Source organism: Triplophysa dalaica, chromosome 12, assembly GCF_015846415.1.
Source record: "Triplophysa dalaica isolate WHDGS20190420 chromosome 12, ASM1584641v1, whole genome shotgun sequence".
Lineage (NCBI taxonomy): Eukaryota > Metazoa > Chordata > Actinopteri > Cypriniformes > Nemacheilidae > Triplophysa > Triplophysa dalaica.
In genome coordinates this window covers 9457190-9482541 of record NC_079553.1, presented here as the reverse complement: position 1 = coordinate 9482541, position 25352 = coordinate 9457190, and the positions used below count along the sequence as shown (strand labels likewise).

The 25352-nt window shown below is 37.2% G+C and overlaps 1 protein-coding gene across 1 annotated transcript; it reads left to right on the top strand.

Moving 5' to 3' along the window:
• Positions 1 to 3432: 3432 nt before the first annotated feature.
• Positions 3433 to 24173, top strand: prkcg (protein kinase C, gamma). The gene is given in 17 exon segments (XM_056763374.1): positions 3433 to 3882; positions 6789 to 6820; positions 8952 to 9034; positions 10349 to 10460; positions 11967 to 12095; positions 13114 to 13270; positions 13447 to 13619; positions 13622 to 13647; positions 14293 to 14475; positions 17209 to 17382; positions 19048 to 19139; positions 19570 to 19632; positions 19725 to 19863; positions 20889 to 20969; positions 21074 to 21181; positions 21358 to 21498; positions 22184 to 24173. Coding segments are annotated over 17 exon segments (2079 nt in total). The 5' UTR covers positions 3433 to 3658; the 3' UTR covers positions 22346 to 24173.
• The last annotated feature ends 1179 nt before the right edge of the window (positions 24174 to 25352 follow it).

Sequence of the window (25352 nt, the reverse complement as noted above, 5' to 3'; positions counted from 1 at the left end):
GGCTAAACATGATGCATGTCTGCAATTTGACTCGTGGACGCTTTTCTAACATGATGCTAAATCCTGCTGCCGTGACAGGCTACACCCACAAACATGCTATTTATGTGTTTAGAGAAGAAAATGATTTTGCCCTTTTTCCCATCACCCTTTCATTCTGCCCGCACAAATCTTTTTTTTCACTCGCTTTCCCTTTTATTCTTTATTTCTGCCGGCGTCTCATTACACCACCGAAACCCACTCTGCTGCATTGCACCTTCTGTTATTAAGCGTGTGAATTTCTCACGCCCGTATGACAGCACAGATGACTGCGGATAAATGCGCAGACCCTTGACTTCACACTGAACGCTAAGCCCATCTATGCTCTGCATTGTGATGCTGTTAAAGCATGACCAGAGACATGATGCTGTCATTGATTTAATGCTTCAGGCATTAGACAAGGTAGCTCTCAAATCATTGCGGCGGCATGTGTCCGTGTCTAAAATCAAGATATAAAACATGCTGACCTACAAACACCCTCACTTTCAATGACACGCACATGCACACACACCTCCGTAGACGTACCTGTCCGATGACACCGTTTTGCTCTCTAACAATCTTGCTAATTATAATTGTTAATTAATTTTCTCGCAGTGTCCTCATCAAGAGACTAATAGCCTACATTTTACATAATTAGACCTTCAACCTTTTACTCCCTCTCTCGTCCCCTCCCTCTTCCTCTCATCCTCATGATGTAAAGGGTTGCATCACCTCTCTCTCTCTCTCTCTCTCTCTCTCGTGTTCTCTGGATGTTAGTGGGTTAGTGTTATGTCCTGTGCACTGTTCTTTTTACCCGTGACTGTGGCTCGACCTCTCACTCTTGTCCGTTCCTCTGGTCTTTTAATGTCTGTGTATGACGGCCATCTTGTGCACTTCTTTTCTCTCTCACATACGCTGTGACCTGGTTTCAGATGCAGCTGGGAGCGCTACAGATAGCCACCTGTGTGAAGAGGTTGGACGCTGAATAATACAGCTTTTTTGGTTTAACGTTCCCCGCAGTCTTATCAAAACGACTCCATCATTGACACTTCGTTTTACACATAAAGTGGAATTCATACTTAAGAGAAATGTTTATGGTTATGTTTACTTGAGTGAGGATGAAACCAGTGATGATGGTAAAATGTTTTATAAATCGTGTGATTTACATCATGGGTGCTTCCATGGTATAGACAGTTTCATTCATCCCAAAGTTAACTTCTGGTCTGTGTTTGTTTATTAGTCTGACTAGTGGCTAATAATATAACTATTTATAATTTAAACAATTCATATTATTATGTTATTGTATAATAACTGTAATAAATAAACAATTAGTTAAATGGGTTGTGTATCTTTGGAACATCAAAGTATACCCAAGTAACAGTTTTTCTATTGGTAACCCAAAATAATAATGGCCAGACCAGTGGTTCTCAAACTAGGGGTCGCAAGATAGATACAGGAGGGCCACAGTTTTTGTGACATTTTATGTAATGTATAATAAAGGTTATGCAAACAAACTAATGTTTCAGCATTGTATAACTGAATATTTTATTGGTTTAATAAAAATTCTAAGTTTAAGATTATAAATCTTTATTTGGGGGGCAGCAAAGCAATGCACCCCACACAAAGGGGGCCTTATAACGAAAACGTTTGAGAACCACTGGGCTAGACATACTTTTAACTTGGTACAGAAGCTATTGTAATATAATTGTTATTTGCTTGTTATAAGAAATAATCTTCAGGTTCTCTATTCTTTGCGGACGTGTACCGAAAGTTAAGTTTGGGCCAAAAACGTGCGCAATATAAACAAACGTTACTGCCCTTAACTTCCCTTAACTTCCGGTACACCTTCGCAAATAATAGTGCCTGTGTATTATTTCAGACAACAAGCAAAAGAAACTTGGCTAAACTTGCCTCTGCAATAAGTTGAATTTAGACTGCGAAATGACTAATATTAATGTCCCATACGGTTTCATTCAATGAATTCTTTATTTAATACAATTATTATACAGTAAAATAACATATAAATTTAAATTTGCACATTTGGTGTCTCTCCCTATAGCGCAGAAAGGCTATGAATTGTTATATAGTTTTTTGCCTGTTTTATAGGTTTTACAAAGCAATTTTGAAAGTTTCACTTGGAATCTGGCAATCTGTTCTTTTCCGTGTCTCAGCATTTTTTCTCAACCTCGCTGTAGGCCACATGATTGTAATGGCTGCCAAGTCACCCATCTGTTGATCTACTTTTATGAGGCGAGACTGTCACAGTAACAGAAAGAAGATGCGTATTGATCACTGATCAGATATGTTTGCTTCTACATGCTCGTCTGAACCTGCGGCGCTGACCAAGGACGAGCGAGTTGGTGTCCAACATGTTCCTCTCTCCTGTCTGTCTCTATCTTTCTGTCCTCTTTCCCTCCCATAATCTGTCTCTCTTTCAGTCTCCAGAGAGGGGTAACCCAGATTTCAAAAATGAATTGCTGCCTATTTCTCTTCAACTACTCCCTCCTCTCTCTCTCTCTCTCTCTCTCTCTCTCTCCCGTTCTCTCTCTGCGTCTCACTTTACCTCATCCCCTCTTTCTGTCGGTAAAAACAGAACAAATCTTCGAAAGTGAAAATCGCCTCTTTTTCCTCACCCCCTCTGTTGGAGGAAGGAATATACGTCCATTCATTACGTCCTGCTGCATCTTGATTTTCTGGAAAGCTGCTTTATCATCTTCACTCTTTCTGGGTTTTGATTCTTTTTTGCAGTCCTAATTTCTTCACATGTACATCTTCCTTGCCGCGAGGTTGCATTTTCACAACTTTTCACAAGTTAGGATTGATCGTATAGAATAACAAAAGATTTGAAGAAGAGAGAGGTGGCTACAGGTGAGGAAGAGGAGTAGACAACCATCATCTGATTTCTGCTAAACTGTCAAATACACAGGTAGTTCTTATTTGTTTTTGTCTGTTTCTTAATTGCTCCCTTAATCTGTTCACATAGTTGTAGACTTTATCTTTAATGAACATCCTTAATTATTTGTGTTTCATCTCCAGCTCTGTTCATCTCTTGTTTAATTAATGTGACAATCATTTTTTCATTTGCTCTTGTTTGTTGTGCGTGTGACAATTTCATCTTGTTGTATTCTCTTTTATTAATATGTATATGATTCTAAACCAGCACTCTCCGTCTGACCTCAGATCAGCTGTTCAAAGATATGGTCTTATTTTTATTGTTTTAAATTCGTTTTTAGACAGACAGATATAAGTAGAGTGGATAAGCTGGTAAGTGAATACCAGGTTGATATGCAGAATATATATTGAGTGTGTGTATGTGCATGCGTGTGTGTGTGTCTGAAGTAGGGCAGAATGTAGATTAATCGCTATTCGCTTTATAGTCCCTATGGAAGTGTCTCTTTGAGTGTGTATTAACCTCTCTTTCCCTCTCTGTTTCTTACCCTCCTCCTGGGAATCTCTTCCTTTCATTTCCTCAACATCACAAACTAAACTGCCATTGCTCCTTATTGAACTCCTTCCACCGTGTCCCACGTCTCAAACTCCTGTGATCGATCTGTGTTTAATCAGGCTTTTCAATCTATTTTTTCCACTCCCTGTGTTTATTTCTCCCAGTCGTCTTCTGTGTCCTGCTCTCTTAGCTGGTAGCATGTCTAGACCAGTCTCTCCATCTCTCTCACCCCTGGCCCTGTCCTCCCCATCTCCCACCTCCTCGCCTCTCCCCTCTCCTCTTTCTCCTCCGCCAAGACTCCCCGTGTTCCAGAGGAAGGGAGCACTCAAACACAAGAGGGTTGTTGAAGTGAAGGACCACCAGTTCACTGCCCGGTTCTTCAAGCAGCCCACGTTCTGCAGCCACTGCACAGACTTCATCTGGTACATGTTTACCCCTCTGCTGACCACATCAGTATTTAACTGACCCCTTGATATCATTTTGTTCAAGCCAGATACTTTAACCTTAAGACTGCAGTGCATTATCCATCGATTTAATTTTAAAATGAGATGATTCATATTGTGATTCGTAACTCGCTCTCAGTGCTGAACTGACCTCATCCTGCGCTTTGTTCTTCATATCACACCGGCAAAATCTGTAACAATTGTGTATTCACATGTATTCAAATACATAAATAAATACATACATACATATAATATTTTTAGCATTGATACTATATACCATATATGTAGAGTATTTATGCACAGTTGTTTTCAATATTTATACTATCAATAAGGATATGATAAATAATGTACATTTTCATTTTTCATTTAATCAGCATTTATAGATATATTAGAGTGACAAAAAGTCATCCAACAGCAACGTTAAAGACTGAGAGCATGACGAGACACATAAAATAACATAATAAAACCTAAATACATTTGGAAATATTACTGTTTTATTGCTTAAAGCGGGCGTGACACACAGGTTTTTATGCAAATCTCATATTAATCTTGAGTACCTATATAGTATTGCATAATTCGTATCTTCGAAGAGTATTTAGTTTGATCACATTTATAAAAGATAGATAAAGCTTTACGACTGTTTTCGAAAACATTCAGCGCGTGCGGGGGGGAGGGGTAGGCTGAACCAAAGCACATGCGCACCCATTGTCAACAAAACACAGACATCAGTTTCACTCACCGCATCTGGTTCATGTCCGGCATCTTTTAGCGCTGGGAAGGCTTCATATATCAGTTTCAAACGATCCTCAAATCCAGCGTTATATTCACAGTTTATATAACATTCATCACCCAAATGCAGTAAACAAACAAACAACTGAACCGCACAAACGTATGCTCTCTCTCTCTCCTACTTACAAGTGAAAGTGACGTCTGTGCATGGTTCTTCTCCTGCTCTCCTGTGGCCGTGCGCTTTTCTGGGATAATTGTCCAATAAGGGACTAAGAAAAGCTGTAACAAAACAGTTTTATATGTTCGAAATGAACTTTCCGAAACCTGTACGATCGTTGGGGGAGTGTATCAATCACAGAAATACTACGTAATACGCCCAGCTCGTTTTTTGACAAGTTGACCATGGTAAGCATAAGAAGACAGCACGTTTAACATTATAAAGAAGTCAGAATGCATGACGCATCGTTGCAGGGCCGCTTTAAAAGTGAATGTGAACTTTTTTTCTTTGCTGTATTTCTTTTTTGATTAAAACAGAGCATCTTTTCTGTTATTTTGACCTGTTTGTCCAGTTTTCATTTTTACAAATAAAAGCAATTAGAAACGATATTTTTATTCTAAATATTATTAGTTTTTCAAAGAATTAAACAAAAAAATATTTGACCCGATACCACACCTGTAAATACTAAATTCAGAAAAACTGAATATAATCTTACACAATTTTTTTTTTTGCAGCTGTATATTAAATTATTATATATTTTATTTATTTTTACTATTTGGAATTATGTTTACCTTATTTCCTGACACCTTCATAGACTTCTTATGTCTGAATGTATGACCTTAAATGTGCATTAATACAGCATAATTTGTTTAAAAGTTGCATTTTATATTGAACACATTACATTGCACAAGGCCTGGCTGTAGATGTGTTTTATTCTAGAACTAAGTTAATATTTACAATGAGCGCACGTGCTCTAAAACACACACACACACACAGAAGAGGGGGGAGAGGAACTCTGTTTCAAACACGTGTTACACGGCCGTGCTCGTTCTCAGAGTTTGCACTTCGCTATGTAAAACTCATGCCTTGAGGGGCTTTTAAATTATGCAGCCCCCTCTGCTTGAGATGCCATTTAACCACATGCTTCACAGAACCCGTATGGAGCTTCGGCCAGCCATATGGCCCGTAGATCGCTCACTCCTATAGCTCCTCTTCATTAACGCGACTCGGTTAGCTACTGTAGATGTGTCTGTTTCTCATTCTGTCTTTAGAATTCAAATCAATGCACCACCATTCCATTTCATTAAACTTTATTGGTCTTTTCAAGGACAGCATTGGCCTAGAATTGTAAAATAATATTGCAGTTTATGTTTTAGTTTATTATTATAGTAATAATAATAGTAATATGCATGGAGTGAGTTCAGACACAGTCACATCTCAGTGTCATAAAGTAGTCAGAGTTCCACCTATACAAACACTATTGAATGTTATAATCAGTTACATCAAGTTAAAACTCAAGAAAAGCAGACATGAATAATGTTTAAACTATAATAATAAAATAATGATTGTGAAAAAATTGATTTTAGTATAGTTTTTTCGATTGGCTTTCATTATCTTTACCTGTCGACTCTTGAGCTTCTGGACATCCATCAAAGATTTTATGCCCACCTCATACAGTATGAAGATGAATACTGTTATAAATGCAATTGCAGTTTCGGGTTAATTCTTACAGCCTCTTACTTTCTCTCTTTCTGCCCCTATATTTCTGAATATACAGTATGTTGATCACATCTCTTCAAACCCTTCGACTGCTTTGAAGGACACTCTTACAGAGAGATACACTCAAATGCATATCGGAGCACATCATATCTAAAGTATTGGGTGTCAAAGCATCTCGTATGAGCACTTGAGGGGTTTATGCTAAGTTGTGTTTTGCATGGCAAAGTGATGAGGAGCGGGGAAACCTGTTATTATGGTACTGAAGAGCTCTTAAATTGCTCGTCATAAGAGGATTTCTTGACATTACCTTATCTGCCCTCTGTCAGGATGGATATGCATTGTGCAGTTTTTGCTCACCTCTCTTGTGCACAAATCTCTAATATATCACAGCATAGCAGTATAATTAGATAGCATGATGAGTGTTTTGTATGTTTTACAGGGGAATTGGAAAGCAAGGATTCCAGTGTCAAGGTAATGGCTTTGAATTAATCTGTCAGTTGTTGGTGAAAGTCTTTGAGATGGAAATGTACTTTGTGATATGAAATGGCAAAACGCATAAAAAGAAGGGTCGCTGTACTTTGCTGTGAGTCAAATATTGAATCATAATAACCTGCCTTGTAAATGCTTAATAAACACAATATTTTATATTTATTCCAATTTAAACATTAAATGTCATAACTTGTCATAATGCAGCAAAAACATTGAGACGAAGAGGAGGGAATTTGTGATTGCACAGGGTATTTTAAGTCTATATTTCATACTGAAATATCTTGAGTGATGTCAGTTTTCTTTGATATGTTGGTGTCAAAAGAACAGGACAACTTCTGAGTTTTTGCCCATCAAAGTGAGATTGCCCCAGTCAAACACCTTGTCAGGTTTACATCCTTGATCATTTCAGTACACAGTATAAATATAGCTTGTTAAGCATTTTGGGTAAGCGCCTGTTGCTTGTAAACGCGAAATATTGATAGTTTGACAAGCCATTTACAGGCTATTTAACAAAGGAGCTACCTTATAGTCATCTTTTGCTGCATCCTGACTTAAGACATTTGTTTAAAGGTCAAATGTCAAATTTTTTGGAAGGAATTTTTTGTTGTTGACAGAAATGCAATAGAATATACACTCACCGATAGGATTATTAGGAACACCTGTTCAATTTCTCATTAATGCAATTATAGTGGTGGTGTAATGGTGTGGGGGATGTTTTCTTGACACACTTTAGGACCCTTAGTGCCAGTTGGGCATCGTTTAAATGCCACGGCCTACCTGAGCATTGTTTCTGACCATGTCCATCCCTTTATGACCACCATGTACCCATCCTCTGATGGCTACTTCCAGCAGGATAATGCACCATGTCACAAAGCTCGAATCATTTCAAATTGGTTTCTTGAACATGACAATGAGTTCACTGTACTAAAATGGCCCCCACAGTCACCAGATCTCAACCCAATAGAGCATCTTTGGGATTTGGTGGAACGGGAGCTTCGTGCATCCCACAAATCTCCATCAACTGCAAGATGCTATCCTATCAATATGGGCCAACATTTCTAAAGAATGCTTTCAGCACCTTGTTGAATCAATGCCACGAAGAATTAAGGCAGTTCTGAAATGCGAAAGGGGGTCAAACACAGTATTAGTATGGTGTTCCTAATAATCCTTTAGGTGAGTGTACATATCTATGCAGTCAGAGGTGTATAAAGACCTTACATAATGAAGCGTTATGTTGTTATAACTTTAGAATGAGCTATTCTATCTACATACATCGAGGGCCTGCTTGCATGGAATTCATCATGTTGTTTCTACACTAGCCCTAAACGGACAGTGTGTCTTAATACGTTTTCTCCTTCGGTAAAGAAGCCAAAACGTGACAACATCTTAGTTCTGTGTCAGCGACCGTTGTGCTTTGAAAGTGAGGGATAGAGTGAGGCATTGGTTACAATTCACCGCTAGATTTATCTAAAATAAAAACACTGGACCTTTAAAATGTAAAAATATTTGCAACAATAAACAGTTACAACGTTTGATTTTGAACATTTAATAGTATATGCTAAAGTGAACATTTAACAGACAATTTACCCAAAAGTATAAATTCTGTCTTGAATTACTCTCTAGTTGTTTCGAATCTGAATAATTTCTTTGTTTTGTTGAATACAGAGAGAGATATTTGGACGAACCAAACAGTTCTTGGCCACTATTGACTACATTGGAAGCAAAAAAGATAATGGTAGTCAAAAGTGCCTCAGAACTGTTTGCTTTCCTACATTCCTCAAAACATAATTTGTGTCAAACAGAACAAAATATTGAAAATATTTTTTTCTTACTATGCTAGTTGATGGGGTTCAATAAATATAACAACATTCTCCAATCTTCTCTGTGTCATCGAAACAAAAAATTATACAGTAAGTATTGTTAGTTAATGTCAGCACATGCATTAACTAGTTGTTAACACACAACTATGAAATTAATTATTTGTTGTGAAAAAAACACAACAAATTTATTATGAAGTCTTAACCTTTTACTTAATAAATCTTGAAGTGTGTGACATGTTTTCTGTGTAATACAAGAGAACCGCTTGAACAAGTATGGTTTGTTTTTCTCTCAGTCTGCAGTTTTGTGGTGCACAAACGCTGTCATGAGTTTGTAACTTTTACCTGTCCTGGGGCCATCACTGCACCCAAAGCGGAGGTACGTAGCCTATGTACTGTATTTAGGCTATGTATTGTATGTAGGCTATGTATTGTATGTAGGCTATGTATTGTATGTAAGCTATGTATTGTATGTCGGCTATGTACTGTATGTAAGCTATGCGGTGTGTGTCCACAGATGTCTTTGTGCATGTATACATTCATTCTTCTTCCATTAACGTTTTTTCCATCCTTGCATTTTTCTTTTCTTTTCCTTGTATTGTATATTGAGTTCATCTAGCCTTTTTCATCACGTGTCATTCTCCGCTGTGATCACCATATTTCATCTCTCAATCTCCTATATCCTCCATTACCCATCCATCCCGATTTTTCATTTTCTCACTTTTGCCTAGCAAGCTTTTTATTTTTTGGCTGAGTAAGCTACGCAGAAGTTGATCTCACGGTCACATGCCATCATTTCCTTTTTCCCAATTATCCTTTCATTGCTTTCTCTTGTATTTCTTCCTTTTTTACCAGAGAAAGGCCTTATAAGGGAAAAAGAGTATCACATTTCTCTCCCGCCTTTTTTATTCATTCTCTGATAAAACATGCAGGGAAAGTGGTGGGATGGTGTTACACTGCTACCGACAGTCCCATAGTACAGTGTGAGTGCGAGAATATGTGTGAAAGGGAAAAATGGGCTACTACATCTACAGTATATTTCACTCTCTATTTCTTTTCTATTTTTTATAAGCAGCTAAATAAATTGTATGGAAAATGAGGTAGAGGAATTATTGTGTGCAGACGTGCATGTGTGACTAGGCCAAAAGAAATGCCGGCCAATGATGTCTATGTGACAGACATAGAGAGAAAAGTGTGAAGGAAGATGAAGAAAAAGAGCAGCCAGCATGGAGAGAGAGAGAGGACCAGATAGAGCGAGGTCATTTAGCATGGATTCAGTTTTCACAGCTGAACTGAACTCGTATATTCATCCACCATTCATCCTCAAAATAGCCTGAGCTAATTGGCTCAGAGTGAAAAAGTCACTTTGAAATGAAGCATTTTCTCTGGACCTTGAGAGAGAGAGAGAGAGAGAGAGAGAGAGAGAGAGAAAGCCGGGGGTGTGTTTATTATTTGTGAGTATGCTCGGTGCATCTGTGCATAAAAACAAATCATTCTAACTATAGAGTGATGTCTCATCATATGCATTATTTAAATCTCATTCTCTTTCTACCTATTCGAGGAATTGGACACTCATGGCTGGCTGCATTGAATATGAAATCTCATATTCTCATACAGTATAAAGTGCTATTGCTAACAGACTAAGTGATTAAATAATTAAACCAGTAAAATATTTCTCTTTCGCTCTGTCTAGGATCTCAAGAGCAAACACAAGTTTAAAGTACATACATACTCCAGTCCTACCTTCTGTGATCAGTGTGGCTCTCTACTTTACGGCCTCATACATCAGGGCATGAAATGTCCCAGTGAGTTCACTTCTACTGTATTTCTGCCAATCACAATGCAAGGACGTTTGAATGCCTGCTTACCTCACTACAGATCTTCATGGCATCCCTTTACCATCCATATACAGTCAGAAAAAATGTAGAGACTGTTCCAAAATTTCTTTTAATCTACATTTCTAGATGTGTTGGGGTCATTCAAGTCCAGTGTCTATTTAATTTCGCCAAAATCAAACCTCAGGAGTGACATAACGTCATTAAACAGCAATGTGAAAGACTGAGCATGACTAGAGACTTAAAAACTGTGATAAAAGTTATCACATAAAAAATATTTTGGAAGTTTTCCTAAATACATGTAGCCGACAAATATTATTGTTGTGTTGCTTAAAAGTGAATATGAACTATGTTTTCTTTGCAGTATTTGAGGCCTAAAAAAATACAGTTATCATTTTTTTGAAAATAAATGCAAATAGAAACTTTTCGTTTGAAATTGGAAAGACATGTTACTTCACAGAATTAAACAAAAATAATTTACCAAGCACGTACCTATACAAAATTTAAAATAAAAAAATGATTTTGAAATGGTCACTTATTTTTTTTATTAAATTTGTTTTGATCCAAATCTGACTTTTTTAAAATAAAAACAGAAATAGGAGGTGAATTTCAAGCTTTTTTCCATACAATGTAAGTATATGGCTACAATGGCTTTACATGCATAACTGTACATTTATCCTTTATCCAAAGGGACTTACAAATGAGACAGCATTTAACATTTTGTCAGGACCTGTCCCCATCCATTTTGATTGTATGGAAGAAAGCGATTCCTGCTAAATATCATGACATACACCAAGTCATACAGGTTAACGTCCAATTTTAGTGTGAACTAGACAATTTTCATTTAGTAAAATGTTGCTACTGTCTTTCTGAAACCTTGTAACTCCATATTTTGTCATCAGACTTTATCTTTACTCACCCTTTATGTGTATCACTGGGTTTTACAAATATCTAACCAATAAATATATTAAAAGTTCTTGTCAACTTCGACAACACAGTGTTTGATCATTTACAACTCCTATGTACATCCAAGGTTATGGAAGGACAACATCAATATAACTGTATTGCATCTTATTCACACCTCAACAATATTAATTCCTACATCATAATATAATAAACATAATCTGCACACCATAATAAATCAACCCATACTTCAGTGAAGAGTTATGTTTTATATCAGGATTATAATGGATATATCATACTGAATTAATTCTCTTTAACTCCGCTTTAATTCATGTCATAACAACCATATCATCTAATGTAATTTGCATGACGTGTTGCACTCCCTGAACATAATAAAGCAAACTGTGATGGCTGACAGCATGTTGTTTCAGCCTGCTGTGTCATAAAGAACAACGTGACTCTTGCCGCTATGACTCTTCCCATTAATCTCTCTTGGACAGGCAGAGGACTAAAAGTTTATATCTCTTTTATCTATAAACCCAACTCTCTCTTTCTCTTTTTTGTGTGTGAAAGATTGTGACATGAATGTACACAAGCGCTGTGAGAACAGCGTCCCCAGCCTCTGCGGACAGGACCACACTGAGAAAAGAGGCCGTATTCGCCTGACCGTTCGCGGTGAGATAGAGGACATCATTATTTCAGGTGAGCATGACTGCAGGTCTGAAAGCTGTCAAACGCTATAAGACTTTACAAACAATGTAATTTGAGGGACCCCTTTGCATACCCCAAGGAAGAACCTCGTTGAGAGAGGTAGAAAAATTGGCTGTTTAAGGAAGTGCATCGCCGAGTGGCACAGTTAAGCTTCCCTCCAGCAGAGGGAAATGTGTGTATACAGCATCATCAGTTCATGAGGATAAGGCTAATTATAAACACACAAGCTGCTGTATTACAATGCATTAGCTGCACTGTGTCAACCTAACTGAGCATGTGGCCCTCAGATCAGCGCCACTGTAGAGAGATTAATGAGCAGTGAGAAGACTACTAATGCCATACCGAGAATGTGAACGTTTCCATTGCAGCGCTGTTGTTTTAATGAGAACCAGCTGCAGGATTTACAGACAAGTTAATTTAAAGACCCCATTAAATCAAAATGAGAGTTTTGTGGCTTTTCGTGGATGTGTTAGAGGCCGTCTCCATGCTAGCCGACTGATAAATATTGTATATATACAATTTACATTTTCCCCTGCAACAGAGTGTAAATATTCATTTTGAATTTCTTGTTAAAAGTTCTTGTTAAAAGTTCTTAACAAGAAATTCAAAATTAACATTTACACTCTGTTGCAGGGAAACATGTAAATGATATTTGTTATTTTTTCCCTTAAAAAATAATTCTGTCATCATTTCTTTACCCTCGTGTGATTCAAAACCTGTACGTGACTTCGTTTTCTGTGGAACACAAAAGAAAGTATTTTGAGGAATTTGTGACAATCTGTGGTTTTGTGTCCATACAATGGAAGACAATGGAGCCAAATTTGGTTTGGTTACCTTCATCCTTCAAAACATCTTCTTTTGTGTTCTCCAGAAGAAAGAAAGTCATACAAATTACATAAGGGTGAGGAATTGATGAAATAATTGTCATTTTAACACATACTGTATGTGAACACCACATGCAAATACAATCCACAAATGCCTAATTTTCAATATGTCATTTATGTTTTAGTACATGAAGCACATAATCTGATCCCCATGGACCCTAATGGCCTGTCAGACCCTTATGTAAAGCTCAAACTCATCCCTGATCCCAAGAGCCAGAGCAAACAGAAAACCAAAACCATCCGTTCTACACTCAACCCTATCTGGAACGAGACCTTCACTTTGTAAGTGTCTGTGTGTGTGGTTGTGCTTTTGTAGAAACAAAAGATGTAAAAATACATCTAGGTTTTTGCATTTGAGATATTAAGTGGTGCACACATGTAAAAGGCAGTTTTATGGTGGGTGCTGTTTGCGTTGGAATGCGTTGGTAGGACTTTTTATGTTTGTTTCTTCTGTTTAGTTCAGTGCGGGGGAGGCAGTGGGACAGGCGTTTGTCCGTGGAAGTCTGGGACTGGGATCGGACCTCACGGAATGACTTCATGGGCGCTTTGTCATTCGGAGTCAGTGAAATATTCAGACGTTCTGTCAGCGGCTGGTTTAAACTTCTCAACCAGGATGAGGGAGAGTATTATAACATCCTGTGCCTGACCCAGACCTGCAGGTACTTGCTCTTACACCATCACTGCATTTACCCTTAATGCACTTGATTGTGCAAACGACTTTCTTTTTTATTTATCTTTTTTATTGAAATATCTGGGCTAGCAACTAATAGTTTACACAAGTGTCAGTCAATCCATGAACAGTATCACCATTGTGCCCTTTAGCAGGACACTTAAATGGATACTTCACCAAAAAATGACAATTCTATCATTATTTACTCACCTTTGATTCTGTATATATTTCTATGTATATATTATATGATGACACAGAAAAATATATTTGGAATAATGCTTATAACCAAACATATCTTGCTGCCCATTATCAACTCCAAAGTGAGTAAGTGAGACAGAATTTTCATTTTTGGGTGAAGTATCCCTTATAGCTCAGGTTGCTCTAGGGGTATTGTGTCTGTAATAAATCAATTTTGTGTCAAAAATGTGACACATGATAAAACATTGTCTGTCACGCTGCTTAAAGCCTTTTTTTAAATTACAGCAGTACAGGAATAGTGTTACTTCCATAACACTTCCACAGGAGGGCAGTGTAGGTTTGTTTAGACGCTCTCTCTCTCTCTCTCTCTCTCTCTCTCTCTCTCTCTCTCTCTCTCTCTCTTTCTCTCATACCACATTTATCTCCATGTCTGTAGGTGCCAGAAGAAGTTCTGGTTCCCTCCATTCCTCCTGTTACTGCTAGCCTGACAGCACCTGTGACTGCTGTGACCCCGTCTGCTCTGAGCCCGACTGCCATTGTACCGCAGACAGGCAAGGGTCTTATCAGACTGCAAGATTTTAACTTCCTCATGGTTCTGGGAAAAGGGAGTTTTGGCAAGGTACTATACAAATATAATGCATCTACAACAATATGTTTAAAGCTTTTACATTTAGTTTTTCAAATTCGTTTTTAACTAATTTAGTCATTCAAATTACACATATTTGTTCCTTAAAGGACCAGTTAGTAAAATCTAGCGGCATCTAGTGCTGAGGTTGCGAATTGCAACAAACGACTCTACCCGTCCCTTTCAAAGCTCTACATAGCCTGACAAAACATGGCAAATTACATGCAAGGGACCTGCGGTGTATGCAGATAGAAATATCTCGTTCTAAGGTAATAAGAACATAAATTTCATTATGTAAGGTCTTTATACACATCTGAAGACATAACTGTGTATATTATATGCCTTTTTGCCAATAGATCCTCGAAAAAATTGCACGCTGGTCATTTAAGGAAACAATTTAACTTGAAATAGGTGTTAAAGTAAAGGCCTACATGTGATTAATCTCATGTACGCTTGTCCATGAACTATAATGAGCACTGGAAAAATGTTTAATAGCTTTTTTCTTACTTTGACCTTAAGCTATGCCTATAAAGGAAGACAGACCTGAATCGACTGTAAATGAAATCTACGTTGAACATTAAAAGGAACATTCCAAAGGCAAAAAGTGAAGAAATACTTCACCCAAATATGACAAATTTATCAATTTTCACACCCTCATGCCGTCCCATCTTTATAAGTGTTCCTTTCTTCAGTTGATCACAAGCAAATAATTTTACGTTAAAATACCATCATGTTATTTTTTAATACGGGATCCAAAATGATTAATCTCAAAAAAGCGCATAGAAGTACATCCATCATTAAAATAATCCAATTGACTTGAGCGTGTTAATAAAAGCGAAATGATACGTTTGTGAGAGAAAACTATTATATTATTATATTTTGAATGTGTTTAGCGAACAATACGTTAGCTGTATGCATGTTAACATACAGAGTGTGCTCAGTCATGTCTGAAAAACAACCTGGATATGACAACTTCTCAGAAGACATGTTTGATGAATATGCTTGTAAGAAGATAACTTGACAATAATTTAACCTAAACAGAAATAAAAAATTATGTAAATATTAGTTTTTGGGTGAATTATTCCTTTAAATGCTCCTTCTTTTGTAAGTCACTTTGGATGAAAGCATCTGAATAAATGTACATGTAAATACATTTACTGTATAGTTCATCATGAGATGGCATTGGATTTGTCATAGTTTTCTCTTCATGTTTAAACAGCCTTTTAAACAAGCTCTAAAGCGGACCCAGTCATTATGTCTTTCTGACACATCAACAGACAAGCAGTATCTACATATTCTTTCTCTATAGATGCAAAGTTGAGTGACAAGGTTAAAGTGTCCTTGAACAGAACCTTTTTTTCAGTCATAGTTGGGCTGCCAGTAATTCAGGCAAAAGGCAAAACTGCTTTTCTGCTCCCAGTTGCAAAAGTACAGACGGATTTCCCCGTCCCTGCTGTAATTCGGAATTGTCATGTAAAATCATCTAAGGTCTAGCGAATCCCATATCTCATTTACCTTGAAATACCTGGAGCTGTGTAGATACAAGGCAATCCTGTTATGTGATAAATAAAAGCTTGATTTGTTACACTCCGTGTGTAAGAAGCACGCTGTAGGGCCCGAGCAGCTGTATGATGGGGCAGGCGTGGGAATGTTGGAATATTATGAGGCAAATTGATCAAACAAAGTATTATTCCTCTGTCTGTGCCGAGCGGAATATTAAACGCGGTTGTCATCTGTCAGTGCATTGCAGAGCACACGAGTGAAGGCCTGAGCTGTTTGATCCCTCAAGAGAAATGACACGAGAGCGTTTGCGCTTTTCGTTTAGTATTTGTTTGGGTGTTGCGGAGGAATGTTTGTTTGCCTCTGTGGGCACACCTGTGTCATTTCACAATGTTTGGAAGTGTAGATTTTGTGGGTTCCTTTGAACGTGTGCTTCTGTGCGAGTGCTGGTGCGCATATGCGTGTGCGCGGTTATTTGGTTATATAAGAGGCCTGGGGTATGCTCAGTAGACAGCACATCCTCCGGGGCGCAGAGCCGTGCTAAAGAAAGGATAAAAACGAGGGACGAGATTAAAGAGAGGAGCAGAGAGACAGAGAGAGACCAGGGACCCAGAGATAGAAAAATGGCACGGAGACGAAGAAAAAAGAGGAAGATGTGAAGAGAGAGCAGCTCACGTGAGGAAGAAGCTAATCTACATGAAAGGAAAGTCATTTATATTTCAGTTTAATTTTCACTTTCTTTTGACCGCACTATTTTTGCTCTTTATCAATTGGGGTGAAATGACATTTTTTTCCTCCAAAATCGTACGAAAAAAGTAATTATGTTTTGTGCAAAGAAGATAAAGCCTAAAGTTAGACTATTTAAGGGATAGTTCACCCCAAAATGCTAATTCTGTCATCATTTATTCACCCTCATGTTGTTCGGACTAAGATTCAGAAGTGATATTTTGAGAATTGTGTTTTTGTGTCCATACAGTAGAAGTCAATGGAGGCCAATGTTGTTTGGTTACCAACATTCTTCAGAATATCTCATTTTCTGATTGGGTTGTTTGATTTGAGTCTACAGCATGTTCCACTGGTTGAAGTCGATGTTAAACCAGCGTCAAATGATGTTTCCTTTTCTCTTTTTGTGTTTGTCTAATCGAGTCTCTGCTGGATGAATGTGAACAGAAGAGGATGAACTTTTAATTATTAACATTCAGGAAGTGTTTCATCATCTTCACATAGGTGTTATTGGCAGAGGAGAGGGGAAGCGAGCGTCTGTTTGCGGTGAAGGTGTTGAAGAAGGACGTGCTGTTTCAGGATGAGGATACAGAGAGCGCTATGGTGGAGAGGAGAGTGCTGGGCCTTACGGGACGTCCTCATTTCCTGACCGCTCTTTACTGCGCCTTTCAGACTGAGGTGTGTGTGTCTGTGTGTTAGTGTGTTTGCGCCTATCGAAGTCTGAGGTCATGCTTGCATAAAGTATACGTATGTAAACTATGAAATAAACAGTGTATATGCATTGAAATGTCACTTGTGCTGCATGGGTTTTAATCCGACCAGTTGTTTTATAGAGGTTTAAACATTGTAAAATTATCACATTTAATATTCATTTTACCTCATTAAATTGTTGTATACTTTGGCTTGGATTGGGACTAAAAGATGAAATGTATTCATTGGCTTTGTGCCCTTAACAAGATCATTAGCAGTCTGGAATAGAAATGTAATAATGGGTACCTTGCTTTTAAAATTTTGAGTTTATACAGTATAATGTCAACACGAACAGTAGGTGGACAAAATAATGGAACGATTATATCATAGTGGGGCATTTTGTCCACTTAATAGCTTTAGGTCTTTTTGAAATACTGCAATAATTGTCCTTAACTGGCAACCTGGAGCAACATCATTGATTCATGGGATTCGTCCCCTGCCCTTCAAATGTAAAATAATAAAAGACAATTTGTTCATCGTTTTATTTTTTCACCTTGTCATAATAAATCGTTTCTGAAACTAATGTCTAATCTGCAATTCAATCAGTAGCTATTTGGAGAGTCGTTTTCAGATCTCTGTTAGTTGCCTCATTTTGCTTTGAAAAATGACTTTCCCCGGTTCTAATTGTGAGACATCTTTTAGCAGACACACACTGGAAAGTGGCAATCAGCCTAATGAAATACACTCGCAGCTGTAGTATTCAAAGAGAGAAAGAGCAGTGGCATGTGTGTGTGTTTAAGTCTGGCCTTAATGGCTTTTTAAGGTTTGAATTACTCATGTCAAATCACTAGATTCTTATTTTCCTGTCAATTTATAACAGTGTGTATGTGTTGGAATAGTGTATGATGTTTCTCATATCAGGTACCTGAGGAAGCTGTTACAGCAATAACAATGTCTGTTACATCAGTCATCAGATGCTCAGTGGAAGAATGCAGGCATTTTTAATGATGAGACGTTTAAATCTTTTTAACACCAGATGCTCTTTTCTGATGCCTCTCCAGTAAATGAGGGTAGAACATTACTGTGGTAATGAATAAATGTTAATCACAAACTGATGTGCAGCTTTCTACAAGGTCCATTGTGCCATCACAAGGTTTTAATTGTGTGTGTTTAATTGTGAACTTAGTAAGAGCTGTATTAGTAGGTCCAGACAGACCCTGCTGTTCTTTGCATCTTTTGTCTTGACTTTGGTGGAAAATGTTTCACCTGAAGGGATTTGTTGCTTTTTAAATTAATTAAACTAGTTTTGACTTAAAATATAATCAGTTTAGCTGAACAATATATAGAATTATATTATAAAGCGCCTTTGCAAATATGAAGCATGGAGGATTGAGAGAACATCGATTTTTCTTTACATTTGCTTTTACTTATCTAATATACAGATCCATTATTTGCGATGTAAGAATTCTGGTTATTGACACAAATATGTAATTTGTATGTATGAAAACAGTCCATTTAAAAAATATTTGGTAATATTTTTTGATGATTTGGCTTGCTTATCAAATGTGGACTTTTATTGAATGCTTAATAATTTATGTTGCTTGGGGTTTGTATTATAAAATTCTGATCTGATATCATACTTTAATGTTGCAGGATCGTCTGTATTATGTTATGGAGTATGTGAACGGTGGTGATCTCATGTTTCATATCCAAATTGTCGGGAAGTTTAAAGAACCACATGCGGCGTAAGTTCTACACTTTTCTTACGAAAATAAAATCAATTTCAGTTTTGTTTTCTGTTTATTTCCTTGCATCTCTATAGACGGTTTCCTCAGACGCATGCACCTGGCCAGAAGTTAACTTCTGGCCTGTGTTTGGTTATAATATAACAATTTATTAGAAATGTATTTGTATTGGTATACATATTAGTAAAATATAATTTTATTATTATTTTATTGTATATTAATTGTACTAAATTAAATGAAATCTACTCAACAGTTAATAATTCTTTGCAGAGTTCTACCGGGCCACATAACGTTCGTTTGCCGTTCCCGCTAAAACCGTCTATTTTTCAGCTCCTTTCTGAAATCCTTTGTTCAGCATCATTTTCTCACTCTTGCCTGCAGTGGAGAGATGTGTGTTTATGGAGTTAATGGGAGATTTTGGTGTTGGCAGGTTCTATGCTGCTGAGATAGCCATGGGTCTTTTCTTCTTACACAACCAAGGCATTATATACAGGTAAAAGACACACATGAGTACTTTATACAACCCATATGTTCCAGTCTGTTCATATTTATTTTGCTCTTGTTCTCTCTCTCCGCGATCTGAAGAGATCTTAAGCTGGATAATGTCTTGCTGGACAGTGAAGGGCACACAAAGATAGCAGACTTTGGGATGTGTAGAGAGGGCATGATGGAGGGCGACACCACTCGGACCTTCTGTGGCACACCCGATTACATCGCACCTGAGGTCTTTCTCAGTTTGTTTTCTATTTGCATACAAATTTAACCAGCACATCATTGCAATGATATATAGCACGATAAACACATATACATTATAATGTGTATAGATGACACTCAGTATGCTATATATATCCAGTGATTTGACTATATATACTGTATAGAATTATTGACAAAAAGGTGAAACGGATAACACGATTACAGTAAGTTTGGTTACTATGCAGTGTTTGCCAGTTACCTCTTTCTCTCTTTCTCCCTCTGTCTTTTTTCTACCTCTCTTGCATACATTCCTCTCATCTCATTTATCTTCTTATTGTGACCTTGACTCTGTGTTTACATATAACAGCAAATGTGCACAGTCAGCATACGTCTAAGTTTGTACATCTACGAGTCTTTGTATGTGATTACATTTAGGCTCAATGTGGTGTTTACTACGTGTCCACTTGATGGAAATCTGGTCTGACTGATGTATGTACTAAACTGTCTGTCAATGCATGTGTTTTGTGTGTGGGGGTTTTGTGTGTGTGTGGTTCTGCCAGAGGCCAGTGTGCGTCAGTACTCTATTAACCCAGCCGTTAAACCGGCTCACATTGATCACGTTATGTAAAAAAAATCAATGATCTTTGTGTCCCTGTCATTTTGAAAAGATGCAATGTGCGTCCATACAGGCGAGGAAATTAATCTCTCTTACTCGCCGACACACTCGCGGTTGTGTAATTATCTTTAATATGATTTTTTGTGTTTATGTGCACATTGTTTGGCACTAGTTGGCGTCAGGGTACGTTAGAGCGTTATGTGAAATAAAGTGTTTTCCATCCATGAAGTGAAGGATAATAATTATCATGAAATTTAACATCTATGAAATAAATAAAGTTTGTAGCTGGCATTTTAAACATAGATTGTGATCTTCTGGAAATTGCTTATATGTTGTGTGGATGAGGTAATTAAAATTCAAGAACTGAAAGATTCAAAGATATTCAAATTGTTGTGCTCATTATTAGTTCCTGTATGCATTTTTAACACTTTTATTTTCAGATTGTGGCATACCAGCCGTATGGTAAGGCAGTAGACTGGTGGTCATATGGAGTCCTGCTGTATGAGATGCTGGCTGGTCAGGTAATTTTTCATCCTCTCTTTCCATGATCCATTAATTCTGTCCTTTTCTCAATAGATCTTTATTCCCAGCACCTGCACCCTCTGTCTCGCTCTCTTTTCATCAGCCTCCTTTTGATGGCATAGATGAGGAGGAGCTGTTTCAGTCCATCATGGAACAGAGCGTTTCATATCCTAAGAGTCTCTCTCGGGAGGCTGTGGCCATCTGCAAAGGGGTAATCTACTTCATGTTGTTACATCTCTGTCGTCTACATGTTTAGCACACAGGGCAATCTACTGTAATACTAACATTACCTGCATAGAATTACACTTAAATTAGACTACTAGAATGAAACCAAATTACTGAAGGGAGAAGAGATTACAAGTATTCCTTTTCGTCTGAATTCACTAGCTCCTGACCAAGAACCCTGCAAAGCGTTTGGGTGGTGGAGAGGATGCAGAGAGAGAGATACGGGAACATCCGTTTTTCCGTTGGATAGACTGGGACAGACTGGAAAGACTGGAGATACAGCCCCCCTTTAAACCCAGAAGTGTCAGTATACTCTAATCTATCATATGTGTTTGTGTGTCCTGGTAAACCTAACAGGGGGAACCAGGTGTTCCCATCAAGATAACATTAGAACACTTTGGAAGATGTTAACACTGGTCAAGAAGCACGTCCGGTATTTTTAATCTCATATACTGTATTTTCGTGTAAACATTATGAATCAGTTGTAAATCCGATACAAAACATTTGTAAAACTGAAATAGAAAGTTTGTCTGGACCAGCAATGACCCAGTGTTGTTTACTTCACCAGAAGAGGTCTATACCTGCACATTTGTATCTTGTGGGGACATTCTTTGGTCCCCATGAGGAAAACAGCCTAAAAATCTAACTAAATTATGTTTATTTGAAAATGCAAAAATGCAGATAGGTCTGTATTTAGGTTAAGGGGACTAATAAACAGTTTGTACAGTTTTAAAATCATTATATGTTTTAAAAATGCTCTCTTAATGTTCTTTTCCATGCCTGTATAATGAAATATCTGTCATTTTTTTTGTAATGCCTAAATACACATAAAAATGGTATTAATATATTCTAGGAGGACATTCATTCAAATGCCTGTCTTACACTGTGAACAGGAAACATTTTGTGCAGTGTCACATGATTAACTTGATGTTTACTTTAATGAAACACAGTACTGTATATCTAATTGGTTGTCGTTTTGTTCTCACAGGGAGGTAGAAAAGGAGAGAACTTTGATAAGTTTTTTACATCCGCCCCCCCTGCCCTCACGCCCTCTGATCCAGATGTACTGGCAGCCATAAGTCAAGAGGAATTCCAAGGCTTCTCTTTCACAAACCTGGACTTCCCCTCCTCACCCCTCACAGCTGTCTGAGAACCCCCATATCAACCAGCCCCATCATCTTCTGACTTTCCTGCTCCCTGTCATGATCTAGACTACACTGACCAAAACAAATAAATTGTGTAGTTTTGCTTTAGCTTGCTCACAGTAGGATTTAGCATCAGTTAGACCAGACATCATCTTCTACCACATCTTTAATGTGACTCATAAAAGAATAAGGATTATTTATTGTTTAGCCAATCCACTCTGAGGGTAACACCCTGAACTAGTTAAGAGTCATGAATTCATGCCTTTATCTGATTGGACAGTAGAATCTCATTGGGTTTCCTGTTGGATGCTAGTGGTTCCATGACCTGATTATCGCTGACTGTATAATAGACACTAAAACATGTGGAACATCATTTTTGCTTTAAAGTCACCTTAAGCTGTTAAATTTGTTTTAAGTCATGCAAATTAACAAATGAAGTCAGGACAACGAAGCAAACGAAGACATGACAACATACATCAATAATCTTTTCAGCCTCTTCTGCAACTTGTACATAAACTCAATCTATGATTTAGGACTTACATGAAAGCTTCCGGAAAATTAATGCTTCGGCATGTAAACGTTAGATTATATATCTCTGTAGATGCAATATTAATTAGTATTTGACAAATATGAATGTTTGGGAGCAGTTCTCCCTTATTATTGAAAGAAATGACTGTATGAAACATGCATATTTAGATAGTTATTATGAATTTATATCCATATAAAGTACAGTATGTGCAGCCAATCATATTTTAACATTTAGTCTGAATAAAAACATGATAAAAAGGATTCTGTTAAAACTAAATAATCTGCATTAAGTAAAAATGTCAAATGTCACAATAACATCAGCTGTTATTAACAAAATATTTATTTTTGGTCGACGGTCATCTATTGAGTACTTCAGATGGTTTGAGTATAATCCTTTAGATTCTGCAGTCTCAGAAATCCACTTGTCTAACATAGTTACAATCATGACGCCTGACCTGGAAAGACCTGGATGTGCTGTGCCAAAACTGTCCATCTAATATAACCTAAAAGTTGCACTGACAACAAAAATACTGCAAACTGGAAGCAGAAACATTTCTAGAAGAGGTGGGGAGGTGTGTAGATGAGGAACAGAGATAACTGTGAAGCAGAGATGAATGGAGATATAATGGAAGTAAAGGAAGAGTTAAATATGTAAAGTTAATCCTAAAAATGAGCATGATTTAAAACCTACACTGCAAAAAATATTTTTCTTAATCAGTTTTTAAGTACTCCAGTTAGCGTGTAATTTATTTAGTGTGTAATTTAAGATATATTAATTATATATTAGGTTTTTAAATCTTAATACCTTAGACAATTTTGGTTCTTAGGTACATTAATGGTTTTATGTTTAGACATTTGTACTACTGATAATACTGAAAATACTCATTAAAATAAATATTTTTTGCAATGTAGAGGATAGTGTTAAGTTACAATAATGATTATATATTACTTCCCTATATATATATATATATATCAATAAAAAAATCAAATTTGAGAGCACTGGGGAGTCATATAATCATCTCTGGTATTTGTAACAAGGTAAAATTTACTGATTGCTCATTGATGATGGTTGACATTTCCAAGTATTTTATGTGATCACCATGTGCTGATCTTTTGGTCATAAATGGAAGTAAATCTGGGGACTTAGTCATGTTTGGAAGATCTGACTTTTTAGCAGATGTGAGCAACTAAAAGGAAAATAATTTAAAACAAATATTTATTATTTACTGTCAACTAAATTTATCAACATCATCATTCTACATACTATGTATTCAGGTCCCTTTATGTTTCTTCCACAATAAACAATTGAACCTCAACATCAGACAATGATTTGTTTAAATGTGATGGATGCTTGGATGAATGGATGGATCCAAAATGATTTCTGTCTTGTTACATATCTCAGATGTTTCTATTCCTCTTGATGAAAGAAAGCTGCTGAAACACCAACCCTTCATTCTCATCTTTCAATTCAAAACTTTCCAATCCGAGTGATGTCCCAATAGGCTTGAGTTATATAACCGGATACCCTTAGATACCCTGCCTATTAAAAACCCTAACCTCCTTACTGTAACTGTCTTCATCTCCGTCAATCTTTTTTTAATGCCCCACTCTTTTTGGTGACCTCATCATCCTGTTGGATCTCGTTTTGTCTTGTTGAGAGGCAGCTTGTACAGTATGTGCTAATGTATATAATTAACATTTCTTTTTCTATAATCTTTCCTTCTTCACTGATAAGGTCAGAGTGTACTATTCATATCACGTGTCTAAAAATACTCCAACATGGAGCTGAAGCTGTTCCAAAATATAGTGGTACCAAAAGATTGAGGAGAGAGGTGATGCTAAGTTATGACATCATGATGATGGCGACCATGAATGTGACAGTGATTTCAATAGAAATAAAATCTCTCCTCATTTGATGTTATTTAATGTAAGTCCTGGCCTCAGAAGAGTATTAAATGATAAGAGAACATTAATATCTAGGTCAACTGTATCTTTCAATGAGAATACCCGCTCCTGTGAGCATAACTACAACTGTACCTTGCTTGTAACTGTGTTATTACTGTATTAAGAAAAGTTGATTCAAGAAGTGTCTGACAAAACCATATAATGCAAATATGAGCATTCCTTTAGATTTTTTCTACTAAAATACATGCTGGTGTCTCTGAAGTGTAAATCTCAGATGTTTTTGCAAAGATTTTCTTTGAATTATAACAGATTGCCAGGAAGCGCTGCACGTATTGCTACTGTAAGAAGAAATTTAGTTTCTGAAAACATGCCGCATTCTCCATGTCTGTCTTTTCACAAAAAAACGAAATAGTCAGTCTTTTTCTCCGCACCTAGACTAATTCACTGCTGGTCTGTCTGTGTATATAAGAGCGAGTGTTGGAATTTGACAGCCCTGCGCATCTTCTAAAGACGCACCAAATACATTCGGTCAATTATTACCACATGGTGGTCAAAATCAACACTTTCCCCATCTGACAG